We start from the raw sequence: 17,830 nt of genomic DNA on the forward strand, positions 1-17,830 counted from the left end.
CTTTGTTGGCGTTGTTTCTCGTCTTATGTTCATTTTTGGTGTTGAAACTAAGACTCCAGAGATGCAATATAAATGTAAGACTTGGTCTGACAATAAGGACTGGTCGGTATGTCCGTGGGGCTTAAACTGCATGGGAAATCAAGAGAAAAGTTAAACATATATAAAACTATTTTATTATTTCATGGAGTTTCTAGAAGCCTTCTTTTGAATAGTTGACTTCTTAATGAACCCAAGTAAAGAGATATTACATTTTAAATAGAGCAATACACCTGTTCACATATTCTTAGATGATGGGAGCACAGGGGAAACAAAGGTAACAGTTTTAGTTTGATCTCCACACGACTGACAGGCCAACCAATTAAATGTACGTCTCAGCTAGTAGCAGGAGTATTCTTATTTTAAGTAAAAATAACTTTTCTTTTTAACTTTAGGTCAATTCGACTTGGATCTTGCGAACTATCAAGTCAATGCTGAGGTTGGGAAGTGGAACAATTAGCATAAACTCCAATTAGGGTAAAGTAACCCCTTTTAATCTATGTAAATCTTTTTTGATTGACAGATCAGTGCAACGCTTGTCTTGATTGAACTGTTGTGGCAGTTTGCTGTATAATTCGTGGGTGTATGCGGTAACCTGTTTACTTTTGTATTACTGTATTTAGAGTCCTTGTAAAGTGGGTCTGATCTCAACGCCATCCGCTGTATAAAATGTTGTACATTTAAAATGTTTTTTTTATTTATTTCGGTAAGAGTAATTCCACATTATTCATTCATTGACACCAACAGCACTATATTGTACCGTGCAATGTTTAAGTTTAAGCACATGGTTAGCTTTATACGTTTTTTTACTGAATTCATTTTTTTATATAATTGTGGTTTTTTTTAAGAAATTGATATTTTCTCCTTATACCTCATCATTCTAACCTTTTAAAAACACCAAAAATATTCAGTTGGTGTTCCTAATAGTTCAAATGTTGTGAACGTCGTACAACAAGTAACATCCTTCTGTGTGGTCATCACACAGAAGGAGTTCAATGATTGATAAAATACCACAGACACATTTTCTTGAGGTCAAAACATTTTAATAAAAAAAGAAAAGTAACAACTCGTCTGTAGGAACACCTGTCCGCCACTTCGCCTCACTTCTGTCACATTTCACTTTCACACCGACACATTCACTCAGACTAATAATGTACAGCTGCTGCACCTTTGGAACAAAAACATGCTGACCGATTTGACATTATTAATAAACACATCCTAGATTCAAACAAGCCACTGTAGCATGGCCACATAACGGTTGGTTTTCACTTTAAAAGGACCATATTGGCAATTCTGCCGGCTTTCGCACATCAATAACAAATAAATGCTAACCATTTCCAAAGAATTACTGGATTTCTTTCTTATTAAGTTTGGTAAGAAATGTTAACCTTGCAAGAATGTTTTGTTGCCACCCTTTTACATCTGTTAAGTACCAAAAGAAAAACTACTACAATGATTGAAACCAACGGCTGCCTGAAAATGAGATAAGGCTTGAAAATTGTTAGCAGTCATGAAAAGCATAAACGATGTTGAACTTATAAGAGAAAAACCAAAGTACAGTCCCTAAACAAAGGGCTTACAACGGCCCTCATTACAATGAAGTCATTCAGTAAGTTAACCTTGAACAGCACAGAAATGATTATTATGAGAAGCAATAGTTCATCTCTATTTACAAATTCCTCAGAGGCGGAGACAGAGTGATTCCTCGTCTACAGAGAAGCAATCACATACCTGAGTACAGTGTTTGTTATTCCTATCGTTTCAATTCACTGCTGTGTGATCAGTTATCTCCGTCAAGTCCTTTCTGGCGGGCGCTAGTTTGATCACAATAGTGCAGCTCAGTTTCACTCCAGAGTTCTGACCCAAAGTCACAAAGAAGAGGCTCACGTTGAACATTAAAAGAAGGGGTCATAACGCTGCCGTGACATGAAGTGAAAGACAGCCGGCGTCAGGGACGAAGACGTGTTTCATCCAGTTCCTTCAGAGTGGCACAAGGAGCAGCAAGCCAGTGTGAGCGGATATTTCTAGATGCATCATTATCTCCTCGGTAACAAGGAAGGTCACAGAATGTGGGCGGCAGTATTAGCCTAGCCCCTGTTAGCAAGAAGCCACTTCCTCTGCTTTCTCCATCTTCTCCTCGTCCTCCTCCTCCACATCTTTGTCCTTGCTCTTTTTGTGTTTCTTTTTCTTGTGTTTGTGCTTGTGCTCCTTCTGTTCTCCTTCTTTCTCCTGGACGCTGTGCTTCTTGTGCTTCTTGTGTTTCTTATGTTTCTTGTGTTTCTTCTTCTTCTTGTCCCCGGTGGTGGATGTTGCCGTGCCGCTGTGGTTGCTAGGGGTGGGGGTGGAGGGTTGGCTGTTGGAGACGCTGGCGCTGCCCCCTCTCTCCGCCTCTGACCCCTCTCCTTCGCTGTAGTCGGGCACAAAGGCGGCCTCGTCTGTCTCCCGCCCGAGGTCCGAGCACAGGCGCTGTCTCCTGGGCTCTGGTCCTCCCCCCCCCCTGCCTTCTGCGGCCCTCTCCTCCTTCCCCGTCACTCCTCGCCCCTCATCTCTCTTTGCAGCTCTGCCTTCCTCTCTCCCCCCTCTCCCCTCCTCCCTCCCAAGTTTGATTTTGGTTGGTTTGTCAGAATTTGTCTGTGCCGTCCTCCCACCTTTACCCTCTTCCCTGGGTGCCCTCGCCTTCTTCTCTTCCCGTGCGACTCCTCTCCTCTCCTCCCTGGTTGCATCCGGCCCCTCCCCCCTGACGGGTTTAGGTGCTTCGCTCGGCCCCTCCCTGCCTCGGCTCTTCTGGGGTGCTGGTGAGGGCTCCTTGGGTGCAGTAAGTCCGTTTTCCTGGCCTTCTTCGTCCTCTTCTCTCTCCCACTTGGAGCGAGGGGGGGGCTGGATGACCGGCTCCTCCATGGCCGGGCTCACTGCCGGGCTGAGGCTCGGGCTGCGGGCACCCACAGGGCTGGATGGAGGCTGCTCTGCAGGTTTGGAGGAGGCACTCTTCTGATCTTTGTCTGACTCTCGCTTTGTTTCTTGAGTTGACCTAGGGTTGATGGAAAAACAGCCAATGTTTAAAAAGGGTCATTCACAAATGTAGCATTTCATTGGTACAACAATGTCGGATTTACGATCAACGGTTTACAAACCAAACCAAATGAACCTTTTGTATTCCATGCATTCTTCTTTCTTGTGAAAACATGCCGCCTACTTTACAGATAAATCAACACGGCCGCTGGCGGTTTGGTCGGAGCTTTGGCTGTTTGAGCTAAGAGCAGCTAATGTAGAGTCCGGCCGCTAGCCTCCCGGGGGGCTACATGCATCTGGGAAGAAGTCTTGACCCCCAAACAGACGCAGACTCAAGTGTCATCACTATCTGGCTCACTCTTCACACACATCAACAACGCTGTGTAATCAAAACACTTTTTCCTGAGGCTGCAAGGAATATATATTGTTTTATAATCAAATAATTGGCTGCCATCTTCAAAATATTTGAAAAAGAGCAAATGGCCATAACTGAGAAAATGGAACCAGCCAATCTTTGGAATGTTATCGATCGCCAAAGATGCCAGTTTATTTTCTTAGCTCCATTGGTTTTTATTTGAAGATGGAAACTTCTTAAAAGAAATGGCTCAACATGTTGAGAAATGTAATTTTACATTATAGACTTGGAGAGGATTGATACCAAGTATCCATAAAGTAAAACATGATAGTTAGTCCCTAATAACAAAATAAACTATCGACAATTTCACAAATTCAAATAACCTCTGTAAGAATGTCCAAGGAAATTTGATTTATAGGTTGAACCAATGACAATGAACAACAAAACACTAAGGAAGTACAAAACAACAAATTATGAAACCTATACAAAAAATGAAATTGTTCCTGATTAACAGACAGAAATCAGACTCACTTTGTGGAGCTGGTCAGGACCTTCCTGCTGATCTTCGGTTTGCTTTTAGCAACTAGCCCCTCGCTGTCTTTAACTGCTGCAAGAGAAAATGGGAGGAAGCACAGGTTCAATAAATGCATAAATAGATATAAAACTAAAGTTATCCTCTCTTTAAGAACAAAGATGACCTTCTCTGTGAGCAGCAGCAGCTGGCTTCTCTCCTGCAGGGACACTCCTCTCGGCTCTGTCCCTCGACACGCTCCTGGGAAATGAGATCAAATGACACATTAACAGCTGTGTTTAAAGAGCCACTGGATCCTGTTTTCTTTCGTTAATGGATATGAAAAGTGGTTTGATGCGTAGCAGAGTAACACATGTACAAACCTGTGAGATTTAGCCGATCGTTCGGAACCTTCGCCTCTCTCCTTGGAGGATGTGCTCGGCTTCTCCTGAGGCTCTGTGGAGCTCCTGGAGGTGGACGACTTCTCTGCGATGGTCATTTTATCCAGAGAGACAGACCGCCCTCCTGAACCGGAGTTCTTTCGCTCCGTCCTCACCGACCTCTCAGCGTCAGGGTCTCTCTCCACCGTGACTGCGATCTTCTGTGATCCCCTGTCTCTCTCTCGGTCTCTGTCGGACGGCGTGCCTCTCTCTCGGTCTCTTTCGGACGGCGTGCCTCTCTCTCTGTCCCTCTCAGACGCAGTGCCTCTCTCTCTGTCTCTGTCAGACCCTCTGTCTCGCTCTCTGTCCTGTCCCGAGGTTCGGCTCTGCTCCCTGTCCGATCCCTGAGGTCTGTCTCCAGCACTTCCTGGTCTCTCTCGGGAGACCCCCCTCTCAGCAGATGCAGACCGCTCCTTCCTTCCGGCTGCTTCTGCTGCACTGCTGGCTCGGTCTCCTTCGGACACGTTAGCCGCAGCTGATCGGTCCGAGGTGGAGGGCGTCTTCTCGGGACCAGACGGGGCTCTGTCTGAGGGGGGGGTCTCAGTGCTGCCTTTTCTTCCCAGATCTCTGTTCAACTTGATCCTCCTCTGGGTCAGGGGCTTCACCTGGATGTGGATGAAAACACGTACAAAAATGTTACAAGAGAATTATAAGTTGATTAATGAGCAGTTTTCGGAGTAGGAGGGGAATTGGAAGGGGACGTAGCACTGGGACATGTGATTTTTCTTATTTAAATGTTTTAGTTTTGTTCCATTTTCTACATTATTATGTAACTAATGAAAAAAAATACACTTTAAATGTAGAATTAGAGTTGTAACAAACTTAACAAGCAAAGAGAAAAGATTGTATAATAATACAACTATTTTAAATACCCTCTGTAAAACAAATCTTTGTACCCTGGTGTTTCTGACAAACCCACCTGAAGGTCCATGAGCGGTCGGATGGACCCTCGCTCTGCTTCTCCCCGGCCCATCTCGCGGCTCCCTGGTATGGGAAGAAGACCCGGTCTGTCTGAGTGGGGGAGTCTGTGGACGGGGGGCTGGTGAGACATGGGGGGCTGGTGAGACATGTGGGAATGGGACATGACATCAACTCCACCCCCGAGCCCGTCAATTCTCCTCAGCTTTCCAGGAGGTGGTCCGAGAATAGAGCGGCCCTCCTCACCCATTCTCCTCCGACTGTCAGGGGAGGGAGGGCGGTGGAGGAGGAGAGGGAGTCCGTGTTGGTGAGGGATGGGGAGGAGACCACCGCCCTGGGGGAGATCCCTTCTCCCGTGGATGTCGTGGCCCTGGCGAAGCCCGTCATGAAGAGAGGGATGGTGTAGAGAGGACAGTGGAGGGGTCTTTAGCAGGGGGGGCCTCACTGCTGAGCTTTTACTCTTTTCCTTTTTAGGGGTAGTTGGGTTAGGGGCGTCTTCTTGTTTGGGTTTAACGCTCTTTAGCGGCTTAGTGGCGGAGGAAGAGGAAGAGGAGGAAGAGTCTTTCTTTTTGGTAACAACTGCCTCCACAGTCTTTTTCTTCACCTTCTCCGTCTTAACCTTCACACCCTCTGTCTTGACTTTAGCTTTGACCTTCAGAGCCTTGTCTTTCTTCGTCTTATCGGACGGAGTCTTCGATGTTGACTTGGTTGAGGGTTTGCTGGCTGCGCCTTTAGAGGATGGAGCTTTAGAGGATGCGGCTGAAGCCTTTGAGGAAGAAGGAGGAGATTTAAGGAGTGAAGGCACATCGTCCATTGGTTCGTCTCTGACAGGAGTAGCGTCCCCTCTGTCCACTGACTGATGGGACGACTCCGATTCGTCCCCAGTCCTCTTCTTCTTTACTTTCTTTGTCTTTAAGAGTTTGGAACTGGACTTGGCGGCTGAGGAGGAGGAAGACTGAGGATGATGAGGGGGAGCACCTCTCTCATCCCGCCCTCTTCTTCCTCTCCCTTGGGGGGAGTAGTCTCTATTTAATGGGGACATTCTGTCCTTCTCCCTGTCTCTGCTGCCACGACCTTTGTGATGCATTGAGGGATGTTGGTTGTCATAGCCTTTGTAGTACTTGTTGTACCACTCGGCATATTCCTTCTCCCACTGTCGATACCTTTCTTTTTCCCAGCGGTCATTGCCACCAGGACTCGGACCCTTCATTTCATACGGTGGGAGCTCCCGGGGGGGCGGCTTTCGTCCTCCAGGGCTGCGGGGACGGAAACCAGCAGGGCCAGGGCCAGGGGAGCGAGAGCGTGACCTGTAAGGTACGGGACCGGGACCGGGTCCGGCTCCTTCTGCTCCCTCCCAGCCACCTGGGCGGAAAGGGGGAGGGGACCGTGGGGAGCCAGAGCGCCGATATCCATAAGACCTTGAGCGAGAGCGGGACCTTGAACGTGAGCGTCCATAACTACGTCCATTACGTCTTGAATAAGGGGAGCGGGGATAGGACCGGCCATGGGAGCGTGAGCGGGATCGACTCGGGGAATAAGAGTAGGACCTGGATCTTGATCTGGAGCGAGAGTAAGGAGAACGGCTGAACGGAGAGCGACTGTAGGACCGGGATCTAAAAAGAAAGTTAAGAAAGCGGAAGAAAACAAGGGGAGAAAGAAAGGAGATCAGGAACACATTGTAACAAATGGCTTTAAGGAATATTCATCTGGGATGAGTTATAGGAACTATAAACTATTTGTGATATGCTCGCTTGATGAAGTTACCTTGAATAAGATGGTTTTCTTCTCTTTGGTGCATTTCTGTACTTCATAAGCTCTTTGTGGAAGTCTTTAGTAAATTCATCTAGTTTGGAGGTGACACTGAGGACACAAAGACAAAAACACTTGTTGAAAATCTGCAATTACCAATTCAAGATTCCAACCCTGAGTGATTGTAATATTCTTTCAGAATGCAAATTGTTTATGTGAAATGAACAAGTAGGTCTTCACATAAAAGACATTTGCTTTGGGTATTGGTACATAACATAAAAAGAATCTGAAGAAAATACAGAAATCTAAATGTGTGCATAAATATAAATCAAAATGTAAGGGCTTTGTAGTTTTTTGAAGTGACTTAAGGAGTTTGAGGACCCAAAATGAAAAAGAAACCACTTACTTGTCTTGTCTGTGGTGTCGCTGTCTGTAGAAATCTTCTTTAGAGAGGGGGGGCTGAGGCATGGGGGGCAGGGGCATGAGAGGGGGCTGGACACCAGGGGGAACCCAGGGGGGGTTCAGCCGTGGTGGTCCGGGGACATACACAGGCTGGGGTGGGTAACCCATGACAGGAGGGAGAAGGCCAGGGCCAGAGGAGTACGGAGGTGGGTAGGACTGTGGGGGGGGAGGGTACATGGAGGGTGCTGGGTACATTGGAGGAATAGGTGCAGGGGGTGGGCCTGACTGGAGGTAAGGGGGGGGGTGCTCCGGTCTGCCTCTGTTAAACCTGGTACAAAGAAATGGACACAAATCATTGTGAGGTCGACATATTACAAAAAAACCTTGAAACAGATCAGATCTATGGGGTCTTACCTCTCCCAGGGCCTGCCTCCCCCCCTGTGAGATTGTTGGTGTGGTCGGGACTGGTGACCTGATAAAGCAGTGACAAGAATTTGTTATTTTCAGGTAAAAAAGTTGATTTCAAGGTTAATTCATCTCCTTATATGGCCTAAATTGAAGTTCTTACCGGGAAGATGAGGAGGGAGAGGAGGATGAGGAGGATGAGGAGGATGAGAAGGTGGCCTTAAAGGTGGCGGGTGGCCCATAACAGGTAAACGGTAGTTCTGCTGGGGAAAAGAAAAGAGAGAAATGTTGTTACCCCGATGGGAAGTTACCAATCCTCGCAATCATGGATGCAAATAATGCTTCATTTCCTTTGCATTTGCGAGATAATCATTTTAGTCATCAGCTCTTAAATTCTCTGTTTGCTGGTAATCTTACAATAATACATATAAATACTTTTTTTTATGTTTACAATATGATGGTAGATAATCTGCACATGTTGAATCTCGTGTTGCAGCGAATGCGTTTAAAGGCAGTGAGACAGGATTCATTCAGGGGTTCAAGGCAGACTCACCGGTGGTCCACTTTCCGAGGGTCCTGATGAGTCTGGTCTCACATAAGGTTCAGGATCCACCTCACTAAAACATAACAGACACATTATGATAAGTTACAATTATTATACACTTCAAAAAGTCAACCTTTTGAGTAGGTTGGCGTAGGTGAAATAATTGAATCCAAGAGGTAAACTTACCCGCGTGGGGGTGGTTCACTGTGGCTGGTGGAGTGCATAGGAGAGTGGTGGTCAACAACAGGTTCGGGGGCTGGAGAGTCAACCTCCTTCAACAGTTCTTCAACAGAGTCAGCATGAGGAGGGGTAGGAGCAGAAGGAGATGCAGGAGCAGGAGCAGCAACAGGTGAAGGAGCAGCTGCGGGCGACGGGACCCTTACTGGGGGGGCAGTGGGGGCAGTGGGGGGGGTGATCGTAGGAGGAGGAGGAGGAGGAGGGGGCTGAGGGATGTGAGCCATCAGTGGGTCCTGCTGCCTGGACTGCCGGAGCAGCTGGAGGCGCGGTGGAGGCGGGGCTGAATTTTGGACCTGCTTGCGCAATTGTTTGGTGTATCCCGTCTCATTCTTAAAGTTATTGACAGCCTGCATGAAGAAAACAGATGATACATGTTGTTAAAAGTATAGTTTTTCTAGTTTTGTTACTAGTTCAATTGAAATGCACACAGCAAAACGCTTGCATTTCCAGGGGGGGGGGGGGTTACCTGTCTAAGAAACTTGTTGGCGATAAGATTATCCGGTGAAACGTCTGACTGTTTGCATGTGAAGCAGATGTGCTCCTCGGAGTCCAATAAGGTTGTTCTGATACCTGAAACCAAACAGTTCTTTATTAGAAATAACAATATAAATAACAAATACAAATCTTGTTTACACATTCTTTTCACATTTATAGGGTGCCATTTTTGAGAAAATATGTTCACTAAACAATTAGAGCATAATTAGACTTTAAAGGAGATTTAAAAATTCCCAGACATTGATTGTAAAATAATTCCAAATACACATTTAAAAAAACTACACAATGACATGTTGCTGTGCTGCGGACTCTAGGGGCTACTGTCGATTCAATTAGTATTACTTCCACTTTCCCTTAAACGTCCACACAGCGCGGGCATATGATTATGCAGCGGGACCTTAAAACAGACAATCAAATATTTGCTTGGCATAGACCAGCTTTGACTTTAATTCTGTATTACTAATGCCCATTATGAGTAAGGACTCACAATCATCACAGTAACTGTTTCCACAGCAGGGTATCACTACGGCATCCGTCATGAGGTCGTTGCAGATCGGACACAGCAGTTCGTCTGGGATTGGGTCTGTGTCGTCCTCAGATGATGACTGGTCGTGCGGAACAAACGGAGGCCGCTCCTTCTTTCCTTGTGCGTATGCCTCCCTGTATCAACAGAAATGTGTTTTTGAGTTTTGAGGTCCACATGTCACTAGCAACAAAAAAAAAGTAATTAACATGTTTTTATTGAAGCAACTACAAAATGGGAAACGACAAAGACACATGTGACTCCACTCAACGTGCTTTAAAAGTATATTATACAGTGGGTGTTTGTGGGTTGACATACGCATCTATTGCAGGTATGGCGTATTCTCCGGTGCTGGTTAACATGGCTCCCTTAGTGCCTGGCTCTGCTTTGACCATGAAGCTCTGAGGAATGCCCTTACTGATCCTTACTGGCTTAGGACCCTCCACACTCTTATCCTGGATCTGAAAAATAAAAACAAAATGACCATCCAATCATCCAACTGTCACAAAGTAGAGATTAACCCTATATACTATGAATAATCAATAATTACCAGGAGCAAGGGGCATTGTCGAATATAGTGGCCAGCCTTTCCACAACGAAAGCAGGTATAGTGAGCAGGCGGAGGTCCAACTGCCTTCTTGGAGTAACTATAGAGACAAGTTCAATACATTTATTAAAAACTAGATACAGCTTCAGAATTTTGAGTACACTGCTATGAGCTTCAAAGAAAAACACAGAAATTGCGACTTTAATCAAGTAAAACAACACATTGTGTGTACTAACTGTATTGGGTCATATTCATGATTGGACTGAGACATCATGGCTTTAATCTTGTCGTCCTCTGATGCATTAGCGTCAACCAGGTTAGCCGTCTAAAAAAACAAATGGGAAAGCAGGGAAAACAAAAGATAAAAAGGAGGTTGTCGACCTCACAAGATAAGAGGAAACATGTACTCACTACAAAACATTTTCTAGAATTACAGCCGGCATTTACAAGAACAGTACCTTGGCTAGTTGGGCAAGTGACATAGATGGAGAAGAATCAGTCTGCAGGAGAGAGTACAGATATTACAGGTTATAACATCATATATAATATATAAACACTGGAAGAGCCCAGATAGTTCCCCACCACATCTGTGTCCAGTCCCTTAGAGCGTCCATCTAAGTCTTTGTTGAGTACTCGTTGAGATAATGCAGGTATACGAGTGAGCATTAAAAAAAGAAAATATGGCTTTTCCTCTCTACTGAAGGCATTGAGTCAAAATCCATTCAAAGACAATTTAAATAAAACTGATCTTGTGAAAGTCTGATTGAGGGTTTTGGTTTATTCACAGCCATATTTAATTAAAATATTTAAATTGTTTGGATATTAACCAAAATATAAGGATCTACAAAAAAATGGACTTTTAACAATTAACAGTTTGTCGTTTATGCTAACTCACTTTTAGAAAATGGTTACCAGGCAATATAAAAGTATGACAGCGATCTCACTCTTGCAATTTACTATCCTGAAAAATTGAAATGATAGACCTGCTGAGTCTTTAAGTTATAACTATGGTTATTATGTTTAACTGCTTCTTCATCACTTCAAACGGGTCTTCACTGTTTGAGCCAAATCAGCATATTCTAAATATAAAATACTGTCACATCTCTCCGTTTGAGACAGTAGAGCTTCTTCTGATGCAGAAGCACAGGGCAATTTTCTCAAAGGAAAACTTGACATTTAATCTTAGCATGCCTTTTCCCTTAACCGGCACACGGCGATTTTACTTTTTGCACCGACTTGTCATAGTTGTAAGAGATTTCATTAAAACCAGCTCAAGACTTCTTCTGTAACTTAATGAGCATGCAGGGATTGGTGCCAAGATGTTTAATGAGAGCGGCAGACACTGTTAAGTGTCAAATATTTCGAGCTGACGAGACACAAATGTAGAAAAGCTTCTTTTTAAACGAAAGAGCTAGAAGAAGAAGAAATGTACAAGTCAAGTGTTCCTTCAGAAGTTACCCTAAATAACCCATTAAACCACTAGAGTGAAGGCTAAAATCCAACTGAAGGGATGTTTCAAATGCAGGTCAGGAGTCAATGAGCGATGAGAATTAAGACTCACGCATGGACAAAATAAAACGATTTTTTTTTTAGCAATAAACAAAATGGCTGCTCTGCCTCATACTTGCGAACAAGTAAATAAAAAGTAAACAGGATGGGTTGTCCATCATGATTTGCAGGGCTCAGAGGAAAGACTGGGTATTGCAGAATACTGTGGAGGGAACACACAGGGATCTGGTGCACGCGGTTCTGACACGGAACCACTGAAGAACTTTATTGACAGGTTCTGCAGCTTACAGCTTACAGGACACACTACACCAGTATACTTCTCACTGCAGCAACCTTGGAAAGCCTCCAGAGATTGACAAGATATTTACTGATGATGTGTCAAAGTACTTTGTGATAATGGCACAACATTACACGCCAGTGGCTAAGGCACAGCATCTCATGTATAAAAACTAGCTTTTAACCCATACCTGGTTCTTTGTAAAAACAGACACTTAGTTATCTGAATTAATTCAAAGCATTGAACTCATCAGGATGAAATATGTGTGCCTCTAAGGGTTATGTGCAGTCCATATTCAATGCAGAATAGAACATCTTAATGGTGAAATTGTACAGGACAAAACAATTGACATTGGCAAATGTTACTGAACAACAGATTTAGGTATTAAAGTTTAGCAGGATGAGCGTTCAAAACAAAAACCACTGGCGAGTCTTTTCCACCCAAACAACTTTAGTCTTGTAATTGTAATCAAAATTAATTACAATCAATCAATCCCAGCCACACTGTACTTCATTGGGTTCTTAACCACATAAGGATTAAATATTTTCACAGAAAATAAAATGACAATTATCAATACAAAAATATGATATTTTCCCTTTACAAACCCCTTTAAAATACATTTGTCTAGCCTGAAGCAGGCTACAAAACCATTTCATTATGAAATACAGTCATTAACAGTTTAAATTATTTCTTCAGTCAGTTAAAAAATTGTCAACAGTTCAACAATCGTTAGGTTCAGAGCATAAGAAAAACAATGGTGGCTAGTCTGTTGTTTCTCATCTTAACCTCATCTCTTTCAGTAATTGTAAACTTTAATCTGCTTACTTCAAAACAGACACCCAGGGTTTTTAGAGAAACAACAAACTATTTTTTTAGCTGTGTTGACTCCAAGAAACCCTCCCACAAAGACATCAAATAACACATAGAGGTTGAGATCTCAACACAAATGTAGCCAACACACAGTGAACAGAGGATACACACAACTTAATCATTGCTGACAGAATGTTCTCAAGAAAGGTGACTAAAGCAAGAAAAAGGGGGGGAGAGAGAGGTGAGAGGAGAGAGTGTTGAATTGGGGTTTGTTTTACATACGGGTCTAGAAGATCCCACCACAGCTGTGTCAGAACGATCTCTGCAGAAACAAAACAAATAAAAACATCAGTTGTTGACATGACTCAAAGGCAACTTGTGACTGACTAAAGGACATACAGCTATAATTAGTTAATAGAACACCTTCTATCGCTGCTTTAAAATGAATCAGGAAATCGAACTAATCTGTTCATGACTTCAAATTATAAGCAACCATACTGCTCAATCGTGACTCAAGTAACAGTCGTATGCACACTTACACAATGAACGTCCTGCCAGCAGGTTTTACTCCACCAAGCGGAGTACGGCGAACGATCACGGACGAGTGCTTCGGGATGTGGATTTCATCATCTGTGTATTCTGCAAAACATGACACAAATTATAAGAAAACATAGAACATTGTTCGGCCCAATAAAAAGTGTAGTAACTTCAGTCCAAACATCAAAACAGATGAAGTAAATAAGTTATGTTCATTAGTGTCTTAACATATACTTCTAAAGCAATACATTATATATATATGTTATCATATTAGAAGAGTTTTGGGCGTTTACAATGGCTTGAATCATCTCACAACTTAACTTTAAGCGGTAACATATTGCATTACAATAAGATCATATTTAGGGCTGCACGATATTGAAAAAAACTATCATCGCATTTTGCTTCTGGTGACTAGATTTATGATTCAAAAATTATAAAAGTAGGGTTGACATGTGGAGATTATCCGGCTGAAAAAAAACGTGATCCCTCTCTTAAATGTGTGTCAACCACAGACCTTATTTCGAGCTATTTTCCAAAATCCTATGGAGAATTTGCATTGGTTTTTGACGAAGGAGCCGAAAGAAGTTTACTTCCGGGTTTAAGGACACGTCACTGCGGCTGAGTGACGCTTAGCCAAAACCGGAAGCTGCATACACTCTGGTGGCTACCATTAGCAGCTAACTTTTGTGCTCCGATTTTTACATAAAAATGGAATTATGGATTATAAACATTTGCGTCAAAGCCACATATACATTATTAACCTATGGATCAACCGATTCAGCCGAGTTCTCTCTCGTTTTAATGCCATTGAACACGTCTTTTGATCAGATTGACAGCTACGGTGAGACGATCTCCCGTAAAAGCTGTGTTTGCTTCCCCTGTCGCGAGATCGGATCGCTTAGTGATGATACTATACTTAAATAATCTGTGGAGTCTCAGCTTTAATCGGATATATTGTATGTGCAGTTTAGATAAGTAATAAGGGTATATTTATTTTTTGAATTATGTGCTAAAGTGCGTTAGCGGGTGTTTTTTTATCGCGCATGCGCATATCGCAGTTATTGCCATGACACGATATATCGTTCAGCCCTAATAGAAATGGATACAAACAAACCTCTGCTTTTTTGTATGAATTAGGAAGTTGATAGCCATAATATTATGGGTATTATAATTGATGTATACATTAATTTAATATATGCAATTAAGACAAATGGTACAGAGTTAAAACTATAGATTGACAAAAAATGTGTTTGCAACTTTCTTTATCATTAATAATTGGTCATTATTAACAGTCATTTAGAAAAGAAGAATCATAGACGTTCATCGATTCAATCATTGTTTTGGTTATTTTCCTTTGGTGTGATGTAATCTAATACTTTTGTTATGATAGCCAAGGTTCATACACTTTTTCCCCAATAATTTTCAATGACTTTTCCATGACCTTTACCTAATTTTCCATGACCAAAGACATTACTCTTTCTCAGCAGTACCACTATAATGGTTTATTTTAACATGGAACAGGAAAATAAGGTCTGCATATGAAACTTGTTTTGCCTATCTAAAACAAATCAAATAGGCTTACTAGCTTCTACACGCTAAAGCAACTACAATCTCTCACCAGCAAAATACCTCGACAGTTAAATGCCGTTTACGTTTCATTACTATACGATACAGTGTTTATCATCATTATGTATTACTATTTCGGCGATTAGATAAAATATAAATTATATTTGATGCAACTTTAGTTACATTTCCATGACTTTTCCAAAACTTTGGGAAAAATATTGTTTTCCATAACTTTTCCAGGTTTTGAATGACCGTAAGAACCCTGGATTGCCCTTAGCTGGTGTATCACAATATAGTTTTTTTTATTCGAAAATACTACGTTCCCAAAATGTAAATGTTTCTTATACCGTCATTCCAAAAATACTGGAGGACATTTTCGTGCCAAGTGTTGTAATGAGTCAGCTGATCACATACCTTCTCGAGTCTGCGCATTGGTGATCTGCAGGTCGCAGTCTGTGGCCTTGAGGCGCTCTCGGCCCATAATCTGCTTTTTAAGCTCGTTGAGGGTGATATGCAGTCCATCGAAAGTGACTGTGTTGTAGTCCAGTTTGGAAGAAAACTTATAGTGAACACACGACATTTTAACAGATCTAAGCACTTAAGTAAATGAAGCACAAGAAAAAAAACACAGGCCTGGTATGATCAAATAAAACAGCGTCAACACTGAACACAGCTAAACTGGTGACTTTAATTGATAAACCTTCTTTATATTCGTTGAAACACTGCAGACAAATAAAGTAGTAAAATGGGGGGGGGAGGGTTCAGCTCGCAAATTACGGAAGAGTCTTTGTTATTGCAAAAGAAAAATAATTGAGATGTGAGGCCAGAGTGCCATTGAGCGGCCCCGTGCGCCTGTTCAGTTCTTTAGAGTCCGATCAAACATAACAAAGTGCCACCAAATCCAAGAACGTCCATGCAGCACAATGTGAATCTATAACAGGGTGTGAATGAGGCCAGGTCCGCCGTGAATTGTCTTTGGTGGAAAACCCGGGCCGCCGTGCTACAGGACGCTGGTGTAGCTAACAGCGGGCCTGGGGTTTCCAGAGCATCAGTCCTTAAGTGTTTTTTGCCTTGTTGAAACAGTTCTTATTTGTCAAGTCAAGACAAATCCCACCAAGCTCAACAAAAAAAGTCCACAAAAGCTTCCGCGACGAGTCCACAAATGTTACGTTATCGACGTGAGACCTTGAAGAGAGTATTCTGAAATCGAAATCTACCGTTGAAAAGCGAAATTAGCTAGTTAGCTAATGCCAAGGCTAACATGCTACACCTCGAGATTAGCTAACGGTACCACAACATGTAACATGCCTAACAAAAGCTAACGTTGCTATGCTAACAATGTTGCCCAAATTAGCTATCGAATAATCGAACAAATCCACCAGTTAGGCAATCATGATACAAGGGTTCCTCTTCAGTGCGCGGTTATGATCCATCACGAAAAGTTGAAAGTTGTGTATCCAGATGAATCTTCAGTTTAAATCCATAAAATCCATTTCTGTGTTCCAAACTGCTTCTACCCTCGCTGTTTCATCAAAATGGCGCAGGTCGGAACCGGATGCATAGAGGGTTATGGCTAGAAAGGATCCGTCTTGTGTAAAACTCTCGCGAGAGTTTGGCTGAATGTTTACGTTTGGCAGCAGCCTTTCAGTTACGATCGTTAACATCAGTGGGCCACCACAGCAAAGGATGATGAGAAGCTAAACTATCTATTAATTATGTCAATTACAGGGAGTGTGATTGTTGAAATAGGGTGTTAGCGGTCTTGCTGGTGTTCAAAGAAGAATGACAACACTGTAGATCACCAACACTATGGTTTATTTTTTATTCACAGGCAAGTCAACGTTGTCGCAGTAAAAGTCCCAAGATAGCTCCTGGTGCAATAAAATGTTCCCTTGCAGTGTTTTACTATTATGTCTGATTTTTCTCTATTAATATTGCTGCTGCATTAATGTGTATGTTGCATAGTGTTACTGCTGTAGATGTGTTTCCGAGCCGCTCCGATTACAACGAGAGTTACAACGAGAATGTGACGTCATATTTACACTAGACGGATCCTTTCTAGCCATAACCTGCATAGAGGGTTGTTCCAAAGAGTACACATGAAGGCAAGAGGTTGAACTTCCGTCAGAGACGAAGCTTCAGTTTATGTCGAAATGGAACCACACTTTCGTCAGTGGATGACATTGCATATTTAGGTGTATGCATATTTGTCTATGGTCGCACCTACCCATAGGTGCCATTTATACTGGGGACGCTGGGGACATGTCCCCAACACTTTGCATTAGGATCATTTGTTTAAAATGTTCAGAAATTAGCGTGCACATAGAATTGTACACTTATAATATATCCAAACTATTAATAGATGCATTTATTTTGTGATTTATTTTTTGGCTTTAATCAAGCATGCGAGTCCACTACTCTTTTATTAATATGTATTCATTTCATGAATCAATCTATCCATAATGTGCGTTCATCATAAAGTCACATGAAAGAAAAGAAAAAGGAGGCGAACTATCTTGTTTCCTGTTGATCTTTGACATTGCCTTCTATACAACATTTCTCCGCCGTGATTGGTCAAATGTTGGAGCAACGAATGTAATTGGCCAACGAATGTTGGAGCTCGAACTGTCATTGGTCGACGAACTTTGGAGTACGCACTCTCATTGGTCACTTTTCTCTACATACGTACGGAAAACTACGTAATCAACCTTCTCAAGACGGCGTCCTACGGGTAGCGTGGCCGAGCGGTCTAAGGCGCTGGATTAAGGCTCCAGTCTCTTCGGAGGCGTGGGTTCAAATCCCACCGCTGCCAAGGTTTTGTCATGAAATTGCAATAACAGACTGGAAAGCACTACCAGGATCTAAACATATAAATTAGGTCATCCGTTTAAGTTGAATATGCACTGTAATAGACGACAAGTGTGAGTGCAACATTTTGTTTTATATTTTTATATTGAACA

The 17,830-nt window shown here is 42.8% G+C and overlaps 1 protein-coding gene across 2 annotated transcripts; it reads right to left on the reverse strand.

Annotated features, from left to right (window-relative positions):
• Nucleotides 1–1,063: 1,063 nt before the first annotated feature.
• Nucleotides 1,064–16,430, reverse strand: LOC307043301 (uncharacterized protein). Of its 2 annotated transcripts, none has more exons than XM_079687669.1 (20): nucleotides 15,285–16,430; nucleotides 13,307–13,406; nucleotides 13,050–13,089; nucleotides 10,630–10,671; nucleotides 10,408–10,496; nucleotides 10,175–10,271; nucleotides 9,943–10,085; nucleotides 9,589–9,761; nucleotides 9,073–9,176; nucleotides 8,556–8,953; nucleotides 8,379–8,442; nucleotides 7,989–8,085; nucleotides 7,835–7,892; nucleotides 7,425–7,748; nucleotides 7,034–7,129; nucleotides 5,271–6,882; nucleotides 4,295–4,956; nucleotides 4,099–4,172; nucleotides 3,932–4,007; nucleotides 1,064–3,064 (listed from the first exon to the last, which is right to left on the reverse strand). In XM_079687669.1, exons 1-20 carry the CDS (start codon nucleotides 15,448–15,450, stop codon nucleotides 2,134–2,136), a joined length of 5,346 nt encoding a protein of 1,781 aa, XP_079543795.1. In that variant the 5' UTR covers nucleotides 15,451–16,430; the 3' UTR covers nucleotides 1,064–2,133. The 2 variants fall into 2 exon arrangements, with proteins under 2 accessions (XP_079543795.1, XP_079543794.1); XM_079687668.1 differs by having other exon boundaries at nucleotides 7,989–8,088.
• Nucleotides 16,431–17,830: the final 1,400 nt, after the last annotated feature.

The sequence above is a fragment of the Notothenia rossii genome (assembly GCF_949606895.1).
Source record: "Notothenia rossii genome assembly, chromosome: 1".
Taxonomy (NCBI): Eukaryota; Metazoa; Chordata; class Actinopteri; order Perciformes; family Nototheniidae; genus Notothenia; species Notothenia rossii.

What these genes read in the sequence shown, in the direction of transcription:
- LOC307043301 (XM_079687668.1), bottom strand. Translation starts at nt 15,450, where the DNA reads ATGTCGTGTGTTCACTATAAGTTTTCTTCCAAACTGGACTACAACACA. An exon ending in AGAAAACCATCTTATTCAAG is followed by an intron (nt 6,883 to 7,033) that starts GTAACTTCATCA and finishes CTTTCTTTTTAG; the next exon opens with ATCCCGGTCCTACAGTCGCT. An exon ending in GACCGCTCATGGACCTTCAG is followed by an intron (nt 4,957 to 5,270) that starts GTGGGTTTGTCA and finishes ATCCACATCCAG; the next exon opens with GTGAAGCCCCTGACCCAGAG.